Consider the following 15055-nt stretch of genomic DNA (forward strand, 5'->3'; position numbering starts at 1 on the left):
TTTCATTACACCTTACAACCGCACACTCCGTAATGTAGGATCTGTGTTCAAACGCCATTTAAACATACTCCACGCCGATGAATATCTCAAAGACATTTTCCCTAATGCTCCGACTATTACATTTCGGAGATCACGTAACATACGCGACTTACTCACTTCCTCCCGCAATAATCAACAGAGTCCCGGTTGCGCTCCTTGCAACAGCAACCGCTGCCAAACTTGCTTATTTATTGCAACATGTACCTCCACCTGTAGCACTGTTAATGGTTTCGTTTTCTCTATTCGGCAGTCCCTTCACTGTAACTCATTCAATGTTTGCTATCTCATTACATGCAAATTGTGCAATAAACAATACATAGGCGAAACACGTAACACCATCCGTGAAAGATTTTATGGCCATAAATCAGATATTGTTAATAAACGCCAGTCACCTGTATCGCTACATTTTAATCTTCCGGGACATGATCTGCATACGCATATACTTATCACCATTTTAGAATCCGGGTACGCTAATGACATCAAACGCAAAAATCGAGAATCCTTTTTCATTTCGAAATTTGCAACGTTACAGCCGCACGGCATCAACGTGTACGGCGGTCCATTACAGTCCTTTACACTATGAGTCTATTTATTGTATTATAACTTGTCTGCCATTTTTCACATCATACACGATGATACACAATCAGTAAGACACCAACTCCGCGTTACTTTCCCAGAGTCTGGAAGCTCTTAGCCATCAAGGTGCTGTGTGTCCTCAATCCTTCGCCCTTGAGCCCTAATTCCCCGTACGCATTCTAAAGCCTTTTGTGCCAACTGGCTGCTGTGCCTATTCATGTGCTGTTCACTGGTTTCCTCAACGTACAACTCCGACTCGTCTGTATGTATGTCTGTCCTTGTCGAGCCACCTCCTACTGATTGCGTTTTGTTTTTCATTTTCATTTTTGTTGATATTTGTATCGCGTTTGTAGTTCCCTTCACCCTTACGCTTTTCTCTTGTACCATGTGACTTGGTTTTTTTATATATGCTTCACCACTTGTAACAGGTCCTCAAACCTGAAGAAGTGCAGCCTACTGCACGAAAGTCTTGTTTTTAATGTATATAGTAAACAGCTGATGCTCTTAACCGTCTTTGTTATTTTTGATTCTGCATCGCCGGAAACTTGCACATTGTTTTTCTTCACGTTCTACGATATAAATTTAATTGTGAGAAAATTGAGGCGTAACAGGAACAAGGTAAATATTAACTCGGCAGATGCTTATCGAGTTCAATGGGGACTTAACGAAAACGTTTCCCGTTATAATTGAGATAGTTGAACAATAGCAACTTTACAGCTAAAGCAATGACAAACTGTTTTATGGTTCAACACCCGAATAGTTGCTCTTTCCTGGAACCTCTGGTTATGTTCTTCGCGTGCGGAATGTTCACGACGCTACCATAAACACAGAAAAAACAGCCATTGGGCAACGCGGTACCGAGGATTTCGAAGTGTTTTCGGGAACAGCAATGAAGCGTGAGCGGACTTCTTGACTATTTAGATTTGATACGAGCTATCATATGTCCGCCTCGTTGAAACAGACGTCTATATTTGTATGTCTATATGTGTACGTCTATATGTGTACAAAACCAATGGCTGTGCACATATAGACGAGGCTATACTGTGCATGTATACAGGGTGTCCCAGCTAAAGGCGAATATATTTTTAAAAATGCATACATCGCTTTTTCCGAGATGAAATCAATTGCATTTTCATAGGATGAAGGGCACTCATTAGGAGGGCATTAGCAAACTCCTAAGGCAATGTCTTCATTAACTTTCAATAATTAACTTTTTAATTATAAAAGCTACGAAGCTATGCCAATGAGAACAACTGGTACCTTTGGTCACCTGATACCGAAGCCTTTTGCAAACAAAATTCGTTCGATAGATCGCCTGCAAAAAATTCCTGAAGGAACACAATTTTTGTCTTTAGTTTGTTCATTTCCAACCAAATAAAGACAAAAAATGTGTTCCTTCAGGAATTTTTTTGCGGACGATCTATCGAACGGATTTTTGTTCCTGTATATGGAGTTTCTGGTGAGGATGAGAAATGAAGTGAAATAATTATTTGTCTGAAAAGATCTCTATCACCATCAATCGGACTCTCGTATTAACACTTCCCGGCCTTTTTCTTCAGTTTTATTCTTTTATTTATTTTTTGAACATCTCATGGCAACGGTCCTTGTGATAGTGTAGGAGGCACATTGAAAACGCTAGCAGGAAAAGACAGCCTTCAAAGACCTTTCAAGGACCAAATCCTGACACCTCTCGACGTACACAAATGGGCACAAGAAAGCACGAAGAATGTGACACCGATCGGGGTAGCAAAGGAGGACACTCATGCAGATCACGACATCCTCGCTTCTAGGTATAGACAAGCGAATACAGTGCCGGGCATAAGAACATGTCACTGCTTCTTCCCTGTCACAGTACGTAATGTAGCTGCAATGCCCACGTCTTTCTCAGAGAACAGAAGTGTTTTTCGTTTATTTAACGGACAGGTAAAGCACACGTTTGAAGTCTAAGGCGGCCCACTTCCGGTTTCGATGACGTTCCACTCCCTCATTATAGTGAGTTTTAGTATACCGTTGATACCAATCGCAGTGGTGCGTGACTCAGAATCTTATCCACTGATTTGTTCCAGTTGATACGGTTCGACGCAAGCCACGTTGTCAACGGTCTGCTAAAACTCCCTTATACAGGGTGGTAGTTTCATTTATAATCGAATGATGCCCGCCGGTCACATTTTTTATTTCTCTGGAAAAAAATATATGTTATCCCACCCACAAACAGATGCATAAGGTGCCTGACCGCAGGTCCCTGTGATATTTTCTTCTCCATCCAGAGCGCTCCGAAGCAACGGGCGCGATTTCGCGGCTTAAACTTTTTCCAACTTTGTGACCTTGTATCTCTTGAACGAGATGTCCCATTTGAACGACGTTTTTTTCTTTTTTTGCTGACAGAGTGGATGGTGCACGTTCCACCGTGGGCTATTAAATTTATATGGTCGAGAGAAAAGCATATGAAAAAACAATCCCGAAAACGCAACGGAGAGCCTTTTTACCTCACGTTTGGAAGGTCATGACGGAGGCCCTGGATCTCCGACTGTGATGTTCTTCGCATGAGCAGAAAGATAATTATTTGCTTTTTTGTTTGATGTGAAACACATTGCTTTATCTTCAGCCATTATCCCGCAACAATGCTGTGAACACGGAACGGTAGGGGAAAATTCTCATTCTCGCGGGAGTTTTTTACTCAAAAAGGACATCCTCGAATTTTCCGATATTTTGTACTAACATAGCCTAGACATAGCTCTTTCATGATATGCAATAAAATGTTTGCTTGTTTTGGTCCCACAGGGCGTGTAATCTTTTTTTCGCACCCCTATTGGGCAGCGCTGGCAGGGGCCAAACGCACGTACAAAGAGTGGACTTCTACCCCAACCCAGTCTTTCCTCTTATTTTTTTTTTTTTTTTTGCTTTCGGTGAGGGTGCCGTCATGCCGAAGGCCGACTATAGTAATATGCACAGATCACTGTGATGTCCGCGAAAGTTCGTTGCTTAGGCTTCCCTACTCGGTTAATCCCTTCAAGGTTACCTGCTTGAAGAAAATCGGACGCGGGAACGTGGCATTTTTATATACTACGGCTTTGCCGAACCCAAGCGCGATACGTCGTGTCCCTTGTGCCTTCCACAAACTCGGGAACATGTATGCCAATAATGGTAAAGTAATGACTTTGTAATGTCATTACTTTTTCGTAGTAATTGTAATGTAATTTTATTACGTTTCAATTGCAGTAATGAGTAATGTAACTTAATTAAATTCTAACTGGAGTAATGTAATTTAATTACATTTCAGAAGTAATTTACCCAGGTATGCTCTTGATCCTTGAGCCAGATGAGCGCTGGGGACGGATTGCGCGGCGACGGTCATTCGCACTGGTAAAAGAAATGCCAGGAAGCGCGCACGCACACGAAAAAGAGAAACGCAAAATCAGAAAAGATACCAAAGAATGGCCAAACTCTCCTGATAGTCGGCCCTATATTAGACTATATTACACCGATATCGCGCGTTACTTGCACTGCTAAAACAGAACTTCACCGAATAACACGCTCCCGGGCATCCGTCATTCCGAATGATATGAGCCCCCGCCCCACTTCTACGTTGGCAAAACTTGTCACGGATCACATACAGACAGACAACCTACTTCCGGTGTACCGAAATCCTCGTTCACAGTTATAGCCCTGGCTAGCCCCAAGCGCGAGGAGGGTACCATTTTCCGCGGCGGACGTACAGACGTCGGCTGTCCACCAATCAGGGACGATGGATGTTAAAAGATTTATTGCGAAGCGTTTATTCTTCAAAGTTTATTTTTCGGAGTTTATTTCGACAGCGTGGATTTTCTCGGGATTTATATTGAAGAGTTTATTTTGCAAATTTGATATTTAAGAGATTTAGTTATGAACGTTTTATTTTTACATGGTTTATTTCGGCGTCATCCCCGTCCATTCTCTTGTAATTTTGTTCTGTTATTTGCTGATGTCTTCTACTTCTGTTCCTTCCACTTCGTCTATCACGGGTGCCTCAGTGGGCTCACACCAATATCTTGCTCTGATGTGCACACAGTCTGCACAATTTCGGTGGGTAAGTGGGACTGAAGTCAGCGTCGTCAGGGCTTGAAGCTGGAGGATCTTGTTCACCTGAAGGCCCTGCCTCAGCAACCTGCAGTCGAAACGTGTTGTAGCAGTTCACACATATTTCGTCGGTGCCTTGGACATGGACTGCCTCCGAGGTGCTCAAGATGGTATTCAAAAGCCCTGATCCTATCAACGATACCGGCCTGAAGTTCTTGTTACAGGGTATTCTTTTTCTTGTGTCGTTGAGTGTAGTCCGGGCAGTATAGTCGACTCCTGGTGTGGCTACGGCTGGCCATAGGGAGCGCAGAAGTACACGCTACGCCGTCGACAAAACGACATTCATACGTAACATCGAGGAAAGCAAGGCCCCTGTCTTAAAATGTGGACAGCGGCGAAAACCCCGTAGACGCCTCAAGACGAATGCAAACAACTCAGGGAAAAGAGGTGCTGACGCGAGGAATCGAACCTGGGTCTTCTGATTTCCGACCGGAAATCAGAAGACCCAGGTTCGATTCCTGGCGTCAGCACCTCTTTTCCCTGAGTTGTTTGCATTCGTTAATTTCTGGGCGTTTGAGGCTTACTTGTCTGTGTCGTCCCTATAATGTTGGCCTGCCTCGGCCAAATCTCGTTGTTTACGCCTCAAGACCGTCTTTTCCCACGCAGCGCCCCGACTTTCTCACCTATTGGAATGCTAACTCCTTCAAATGATATTTCTAAAAGGAGTTCACCTTGAAGAAATAATGCACCGGACATGTCCTATCATTACCAGGAATACCAGGCGACCAGGCCTTGGGCGATCTGTCGGCATCTTGGCAGATCACCTGAGTGTTTGAAATTCCGTCTTTGTTCACAAGTAGAAGAAACGAGCAAATAACAAAACAAAATTACAAGAGAATAGACGTCTCGCGTTTCGGTTCGGCCAGGCCGGAATATTTACAAATGCCAAGTTCCAATGTCCGATTTCCTTCAAGCACGTAACCTTGAAGGGATAAACCGGGTGGGAAAGGCTAAGCAACGAACTTTCGCTTGTCTGCGGACATCACAGTGATATGTGCATATTACTATAGTCGGCCTTCGGCACAACGGCACCCTCACCGAAAGCAGAAAAAGAAAAAAGACAGGGGGTGGGGTAGAACTCCACTCTTTGTAGGTGGGTCTGACCCCTGCGAGCGCCGCCCAATAGGGGTGCGAAAAAAACATTGCGCGCCCTGTGGGACCAAAATAAGCAAACATTTTATTGCATATCCTGAAAGAGCTATGTCTCAGCTATGTCAGTACAAAATATCAGAAAATTTGAAGATGTCCATTTTGGGTAAACCCTGCCGCGAAAATGAGAATTTTCCCCTACCCTTCCGTGTTCACGGCATTGTTACGGGATAATGGCTGCGCACCGGTCTCGCACATCTTATGGAGAGGCACGTTAAGTGCATGAGCTCGCATTCTCGTTTTTGTTTGGAGCAGTAAAGCCTACTTGCTCCTGCTGTCTTTCGTCCTTGCCCTTCCTCAAGAGTATAATCTGGTGCCAAAACCCGGGAAGGGGACATTCCAAGGCCTGCAGGATGACGGAACTGCAGGAACAAGCCACGAAGTCTTTCTTTTATCCAAGAGGAAATCCCTTCGTCAGCGGTTGACGACCGTGCTAAACGAGGCCGAGCGCCTCCTCGAGGCGACCGATGTTCCCGCGGACCATGCTGGCCGTTGCGAGCTACTGACCGAACGTATCAAGACGTTCGCTATTTCTGTGGGAGAAGTTGACAGAAATCTGGAAACTTTGTTCACTGTTGAACAAGCTGAAGCAGAATTTGACAAGGTATTGGAATATCAGGATCGCGTAGCCTCGATATCATGCTTATTGAGGAGGAGCCTTGTGCCTCGGCCCAGCTTCCAGACCTCCTCCGTTCTCCCTCGACGAGCGCGACGACAGTCCAGACCGGTCCCGTTGCGCCACCGGGAGGTACTGGTGATACGGCGTCGGGATCCATTCTGAGCTCTACTCGTCATCCTAATTTGCCGAAGCTAGAGCTCATCAAGTTTGACGGCAGTATGGAGATTTGGCAGGAGTTCTGGGTACGCTTTGAGTCCATCGTGCACTGTAATTAATCGTTCTCCAACAATGAAAAGATGTCGTATTTGTCGTCTGTCCTCAAGGGAGAAGCTGCAGCTTCCGCTAAAGGGCTTCAACTTACAGGCGACATGTATGACACGGCGGTCAAACTGCTACAGGATCGATTCGGGAATCCAGACTCGCTCATACAGTTCCACCTGAAGTAACTGTTAGCCATTCAGGACGTTCGTTCGTCCCGAAACGTCTCGGAACTTAGACGTCTGCATGACACGGCGCGCGCGCATATACGAAGTTTGGAAGCGTTGGGAACTGGATTGAGTTCGTATTCTTCGCTGTTGTACCCGGTATTTACAACAGGCCCTTACAGTCGACTTGGTCCTCAGCTTTCAGAGGAGACTCCACCGCGAGGCCGCGGACGCAACTGGAACCGCACAGGATCGTCATGAAAAGGTATTGGGCAAGCTACTACACTCTAAGAAAAAAAAGTGTAATTTTCTACCTTTTGGGATAGAACTGTGTTGTTACAGATTCTCAACCCTTTTGGGGTAGAAAGTGAGGGGTAGAAACACTTCTACCCCTTCATTTCTACCACACTGGTGGAACAGTTACAAGTTGGAAGAAATTACTCACCTGATTCTGTCCTCACTCCACCTTGCTTATGTTGATATCATTGCAGCCTTGATAACACCTGATAACACCTTCCACCACGGAGATGCGAATACCCGACTCAGCATAGCCATTAGGCCGCACGCATGGCCTTCTGTGCAGCAATGTCCACGTGCAAACCGACAGTCTGTCACTTTCAGCTTTCGTCTCTATACTGACGCCTTTTACATAATCAGCGATTCCGCGCAAGCACAGACACCCTGTGTTTGGTCGCTCTGGCTAATCTCTTGAACAGTGACCTCGAAGCTGGACCAAACGCCTTTGTGCGCAGGATTAGTAAACCGTCGCTTGAGTGACTCTCCATTTACACTTCCCTTAGTGACCCTGCAATGAAACACACAAAAACAAAAACAAAGATTTACTTGGACCCTAGTAGTGAAAAGATTGGACTAGTGGTTCTACCGTTACGGGGAGAGAGATGAGTAATAGGGCAGAAACAGCACAACTTGAACCTGCAGTCGGTAGAGGGAAAATAGGTCGGGGAGAACTGTTGCACTTCTACCCGTTTTCAACCTTTTTTTCTTAGAGCGCAGACTTCATTACAATGGAAGCTGAATACAGGAAGCACGTCGCAGCGGCAGAAGGTGCACAAGATCCTCAACGTTTTGCACAGAGTCGAGGTGGCAAACACACTCGAAATTCACAGGACCAACTGCCCTCCGCCACATCACTCGGTGCTGGAGCCAGTAAGCCATCTAAACCAACGAATACCAAGAAAACTGCAGGCAACTCTTCCTTCTTTTGTCGGAAGGACCACGATGTCAGGAACTGTCGTGTAGAGGCTGACCTGGCAGACCTGGAAGAGCAGCTTCGTCGAAGCCGCCGCTGCTTCCGTTGCACCAAGGAGAATCACACCGCTAGAGTTTGTCGAACCGTTAAAGGCCAGAAATGCGAACGATGCAGCGGGCGGCATTTGACAGTCCTATGTATGCAAGGGAGTCAGAAAACTACGGATGGAACCGTCGTAGCAAGCAGTACATGGCAGCACTGTTCTCCATACCCGCAGGTCGTGCTGCTGCAGACGGGGTATGCCATACTTTGCATTACTGATGACCAACGGAAGCCCATTCGTATTCTCATCGATGGCGGCAGCCAAAAAACATTTATTAAGAAGACTCTGTCGCGGAAAATGCAGCTGCCAATCGTGGGAAGGGAAGATCTCGTAATTAACACTGTCGGAAAAGCTGGGGAGCGGTCCTTGCGTAGCAGAGTCAGTGTAACCCTCCGATCCGAGTACACGTCCCAGGAGGTGTCCTTTGGGGCTCCGGAAATACCCGAAATATGCATCAGTAACCTTCCGCATATAGATGCCAAGGCTCTCGACTGCTTCAGGGATACTGGAGTGCAGTTAGCGAATGTGGCCGTGGCATCTGTCCCCTCAACAGAAATCGGCGTTGTTTTGGGCGCAGACTTTTACGGGGCGGTTGTCACCGGCAAGCAAATGCGGCTTCAGGGTAACCTCATCGCCTTCGAAACAACTTTCGGATGGACTCTGCAAGGCCCTGCGGGAGTATTCTTGTCCAGAGGAACACGTTGATGTTTCCACGTTGATGTTTCTAGCTTCTCCCAAGACGACTTAGATGAGAGGTTGCAGTCATTCTGGTACTTGGAGCACCTCTGCATTGCCGACGCCGCAGAACCACCGGGTAAAGATCCAGTTCTACAGAGATTCCAGGACAGCACTCTATTGGAGAACGGTCGCTACAATGTTGGGCTGCCCTGGAAGGACAACCTTGTCTCTAGGCAAGGGACAAACAAGACAACAGCTGGAATACGTTTAAGAAACGCCAACCCGCACTATTTTGAAAGACCAGGCTGTAATGAACGAATACGACCAAGTTATTCGACAGTACATCAAGAACGGTCACGCTGAACGCGTAGATGTCACAGCGCCAAAGGTTGGCCCGGAGTGTTACCTCCCACATCATGCAGTGATCCGACGTGAAAGGGAGACTACTAAAGTACGCATCGTATTCGACGCCTCGTCAAAGGCACCTGGTTTTCTATCGTTGAATGACGTACTACACGCGGGTCCTAATCTGAATTCGGACATTCTTTCTTTGCTGTTGAGGATCAGGATGCATCCCATCGCACTTGTTTCTGACATAGAGAAGGCCTTTCAACAAATTGGCCTTCACAAGCAGGACACCGACGCGTTGCGTTTCCTTTGGTATTCTACGACTCCGGTTACTGGGCAAACCCCCCCCCCCCCCCCAAATATCGAAACTTGGCGGATGACTCGGGTACCCTTTGGTGGCAGGTACAGCCCATTTCTTCTTTCCGCCACTATTAGACATCAGTTACTGCTGTCTGAATTGGACTACGGTGAGACAGCGGCGCTTCTACAGGACCATTTCTACGTCGACGACTTGGTGGTCAGCGTTGAAACATCATCAGAAGCGTTAACCCATTGCAGCGTAGGCTGGCATCTCCTCTCCGATCACTTACCAAGGGGCCTCGTGCAACTAACGGCAATGTTGATATTGAGCGCTTGTCTCTTTCGTTGAACGATGCCCCTTTTCTAAGTCGTCGGGGTGCAGAAGTCAGCTTAGTGTAATTGGTTAACGAATTGAACGGCCAATCGAGAGGTGCGTGGTCCCATTCTTGCCGCTGTCAGGTTCTTTCGACGACTACCATATTTCAATTGTTCATGTTTTTAGGCTCCTTGAGGCTTGTCTTGTGTTCATCTTCGTGTGTTTCATATCCATGTCCACAGACACTTTCAATCCGCATTGAGCCAATGCTCATCGCCCTTAGTGCGGATCCAGCGCTGCTACACGGACGTGTTCGAGCAGGATCAAACTCCGATCCTGCTTAACCTGATCCAGTTCGTTAAACGAGATTGAGATTGTTAAGACGGCTTCAAGACTGCCATTGGCGTCCTCGAACTCAGCTAATTTGTGGTGAACAAAAACATGACATTAATTTGCAAATAAGCCGATGGAATTTCACGGTCACGGTTTTAGTCTATAGGTATGACGGGCGACTGCGTTTGCTAATTTGCTTAGTCTCGACACAGCGTCTCCCGTAAGCGGGATATAAAGATTTGTTAGTAAAAAAAAAGGAAAAAAGAAACGTAAAGGCATAGTGAACTGTACATTGCGGAAGCGGAAGCCGTTATTCTCGACTTTTCTGGAACATATTTGTCAATCCCACCGTTATTGCTTGGAGTTGTCAGCGCCACCGGTCAACAAGCCATCGTTTCAATACGCATTGAGTTGGACCGTGTAGCAGCATTGCGCACGGAACTTGCTTGATAAACTCGACGCGGATCGGATTCTACCCCCATTCAAAGTGTCGTGTGACAGGGGTATTAGACCCAGAACAGTTACAGCCACAACGTGCGAAGACCCTACACCGATAATGGTGTAGAATGTCACATTGCTTGATCACACCACCCATTTAAAATGACCGAAAATATAGTGTAATTGTTGTGTTCCCGAACGCGGCCCAGCAGCGAAATCAAAGAATATCCCGGTCTCTGGATATTTATATCTCATCTCGTCGAAGGAAGAACTCAGGAAGGAAGTACACATAATATCTAGCGCAAACTTTGTATTCCCGTACTCTTCATCGGAGAGCGATGTGCAAAGAATACGTGGCACATAGGTCGATGTACGCAGACCGTCAGCACAATCTGACACCCCGAGCCATGCCGTAAATATCTGCTATGCACTATTGACACATTTGCAACACCGAATAAAGTGTACATCACGCGTGAGTTTCACACACACGCACATCACGCGTGAGCGAGTCTCAGGTTGTTAGTTGTAGCTTCCTACTACAACGAGCGAGATCCCAGGTTTGAGCTCCACGGCTGATATCCATCGATATTTCCTATCGGGGTAAGTGTCGGATATTTTCGAAGGATGCCTCACTGTATACGTAGGGTTAAACCGATTTTTCACGATAGTTCCTTCCCGAACAAGTTTTCAAGAATTCGGGTCAAACACGATATCTACCCGATGCCCGTGCGGTCCGTCTACTTGTCTTTCTAGGTAAACCATCGGAAAACTGAATCATAATATCAGCAGAGAGAGCTGTTTGTGCCAACCTATTTGTCCTTCGTTTATAATCCCCTGCTGGATGAGAAAAAAGACGACCTTTCGTGGAGCCCGGGCAAGTGTTTGAATACCGCGGGCCTTCACAGCCCCAGTTCCGAGCGGAAACGTAAAGATTCCTGTTTATCGTGCAAGTGGCACAGCAATCGCTTGTTGCATATGCCTTTCGTTTCAGCCTAATATTCAACCATGACCTATCAAACTGGGATCGTAGAGCCCGATTTCTCCCCGAGTTCTCGTGTGTAGATAGCGCCCGTTTTTTATCCACCGAATTTGAAAAATCATGCCACACGAAAACGAAGAACCCTATGTATGCGTTTCCTTATTCCTCGCGCAATGCTTTGGCCCTGTGTTTAAGCGTTTATAAAAGATTACATCAATAATCAGCCTCGAAGTGATTGGCATTTTTTTAATGCCTCACTGTGATACATTTTCAGAACACAGAGGAATTCAGCTTGCTTCTGCTGGCAAAATACCTGTTTACCATGTCCATTTGGCTCGCAGTCATACTTCTTACTGTGCCATTGCCGTATGAAGGAAAGCCTACAGGTGAATACTTGATATTTCTTTGCGTTTCTTAATGCGTCCTATAGAGACGGTTTGACTTGAACTGCGTCATTCAGCCGCGTAGCCTCTGGAGGAACAGAGATGTAGCAAACTGTTGCTGAGCAACCGAAAACATTGTGTTACAAGCTATTCAGGGGGCATGACGCACGATGACTGCAAAGCAAGTAAATTGATGAGATACCGAAAATGTTTTACGGCCCATAAGTTCCGCAAACGCACCTGCTTCTAACTCACAGCCTGAGCTGATCGCCTTCCATACGGAAACTGTCCAATTCCAACATTCCAATAGAGGATTTCAGAAATTGCATGGATGGCCCGCCAGAGAGCGCCGTGTTGCGAATGCCCCACTGCACCTTGGGATTTAGTTTTCATGAGTCAGACAGAAGAAGAAGAGCGCAAACCGTTTCGGTTTTCCCTCCTTCCTTCGAGCAACAGGCAGGCAAGCACGAATGCAAACCATTTTCCACGACGCATTGCGCGATGCGCGTGACTTGGGCGACGGAGGGCCCTCGTGCGGAGCACAAGAACAATATCTGAAATTGCATGGATGGCCCGCCAGAGAGCGCCGTGTTGCGAATGCCCCACTGCACCTTGGGATTTAGTTTTCATGAGTCAGACAGAGGAAGAAGAGCGCAAACGGTTTCGGTTTTCCCTCCTTCCTTCGAGCAACAGGCAGGCAAGCACGAATGCAAACCATTTCCCACGACGCAATGCGCGATGCGCGTGACTTGGGCGACGGAGGGCCCTCGTGCGGAGCACAAGGGCAATATATGTAATCGCCTATTCCAATACAGAGACGCGTGACAAAGAAGAAGCCGATCACGAATGACAACAGAGCGAACTTCACAAATATTAACGATGAGCTCAGTGTGTCCTAGGCACACGGGCTGTCACAGGTTTCATTTGTCACTCTGTTGAACATAACCGGTCACTATTCAAAGCTAAAGTGCTGTAACTCATCCACAAATACATTCCCCTGGTATACATGCATTCTAACTCAAAGGTTAGACAACGACTATGTAACAAGAAAAAACGACCTTTCAGAGCGGCAAAATTATCCCAAAGTGCAATCAAGTGGAGTAGATACCATGTAGCTGCTTCCCAGTACAAAGATACCAACAAAGGAGCGAAGACCATTTTTTTTGTCATTTCACTTCCAGGCATGCTTAAAAATAATCAGAAACAGTTCTGGAATACTGTGAATAGCTGTCAGAAGTGCAAATCCAGCATAACACTAACCGATTCATCTGACGAGCCCATCCCTCCTGCCGACTGTGCCCAGGTGTTTAATAATGTGTTTTCTTGTATTTTCTCGCACTGCAATAGCCAAAGTACCCCACATTCCCCACATGAGAATAACACGGACCTGTGGATACTGCCAGCCATACACTATTGATAACACTACGATAGATTTGGTTCTTTCCTACAAATACGTAGGAGTTCTTATCTCATCAGACTTCTCTTGCAAAACACATATTGAGCATACTATCACCAACGCTAACCGTACTTTGGGATATGTTAGACGCTCCTTTCATCAGGCACCTCAGCATCTCAGAGTAGCCCTGTGTACGTCTACTCTTCGCCTGAAGCTTGAGTATGCAGTTTCGGTCTGGGACCCGAGTTCAGGAGTTCCTGTTCGCGTCAGCGACTGAAACCATTCAGAACAGGGCTGCACGCTTCATCTTCGGCAACTACCAAAGCACAGCCAGTGTAACTTCTATGAACCATAACTTGCAACTTACTAGCCCGGCTTTGCGGCGAAAAATTTTCCGTCTGTACCTATTTCACAAGTGTGCTATCATAACGATCGCTCGCGATAACCGCGTTATATTTACACCTACATACACATGAAATCGCGCTGACCATCGTCAAAAAGTACACATTCCATTTTATTCAACCAAATCTCGTGCTGACTCCTTTTTCTATCGTACCGCCATCGACTGGAACGACATCCCCTGTTCACTGACATCAATTTCGCCAATCGCTCAGTTCAAAAGTGTCATTAGTGATTATGTAACATTGTAATCAACATTGTTATTCTGATATAATTGTTATCGACGAAGAAAACAGCGAAGAATGTCGAAGTTATAAACGTAACAAATTGTTATACTTTATATTCAGCTTTTTCTGCTTGGTGTAACCGGTTTACTTCAACCACCACTTCCCTCTCTCACGCCAACGGCCTGAGGGTATATAAATAAATAAATAAATAAACTGGAGAGTCACCCCCGTTCAAATGTGACTGTCCTGATTAGGTGTTGTCGGTGGGTTCTCCTGAGAGGGAGCGTAATCATATATTGGCAGACGTTCTTAAAATGTCGACTCATGAAACAAATGCAGCACCAACAACAGGCAGGATGCTGGGCAATGTAGCTAGCACTTATGCGCCACCAAGCAGGGTTGCGAAAAAGAAAAAAAAAGAAACAGAGCCCCAGGTGCTGAAGTTACTGAGTAGAGTCCTACATAGTAAACAGTGCTCGAGTACAGTATTATATGCTCATAAAGTTGTTCATTACTGTAAGAGTACTGTCTTGACAGATCGCAGCTTACACGTACCGGACACGCATGATTTTCAGCCAAGGGTGGCATGCAACCAGCACTGCCCATTATTTGTTGTACCAGCTGCTGGTCGAGAGGCAGTACCGGCAGCGTCCCGGCGGCATTTAAACTGAGATGATGTTCCTTCAAGAAGCACGCAAGGTGCATCTTTAAAAGTAAATTATTTCTGGTTGTACTTTCCCTGTGTAGTACATCGTTAGTCTTGTTCTCCATGGACATTGGTAATAATTCGTGGCTTTACGTCGCGAGACAACTGTGATTATGAGCGAAGTCACAGTGGTCGGGTCTGCGGATTAATTTTGCACACCTGGAGGTTCTATAACATGCGCCGATATCTCGACACACGGTACACCACATTTAACGCGGAAGACGTCGTGTCTGAGCAACTTCTGCCCTTCCACCAAGTTGCCACAGTCCTCGGCCGGGTTTGAACCCGCGATCTTGGGATCATCATCAGCAGGCG

At 46.3% G+C, this 15055-nt stretch overlaps 1 protein-coding gene across 3 annotated transcripts in view; it reads left to right on the top strand.

Annotated features, from left to right (window-relative positions):
* Window positions 1–11116: 11116 nt before the first annotated feature.
* Window positions 11117–15055, top strand: part of LOC135378596 (neprilysin-1-like) — a 254298-nt gene continuing 250359 nt past the window's right edge. For all 3 annotated transcript variants that reach the window (XM_064611657.1, XM_064611659.1, XM_064611658.1), the window contains exons 1-2: window positions 11117–11250; window positions 11904–12015. In XM_064611657.1, coding sequence (XP_064467727.1) covers window positions 11952–12015 — 64 coding nt within the window. In that variant the 5' untranslated portion in view covers window positions 11117–11250; window positions 11904–11951. The remainder of the gene's footprint in view (window positions 11251–11903; window positions 12016–15055) is intronic.

Source organism: Ornithodoros turicata, chromosome 1, assembly GCF_037126465.1.
Source record: "Ornithodoros turicata isolate Travis chromosome 1, ASM3712646v1, whole genome shotgun sequence".
In the NCBI taxonomy this organism is placed as follows: domain Eukaryota; kingdom Metazoa; phylum Arthropoda; class Arachnida; order Ixodida; family Argasidae; genus Ornithodoros; species Ornithodoros turicata.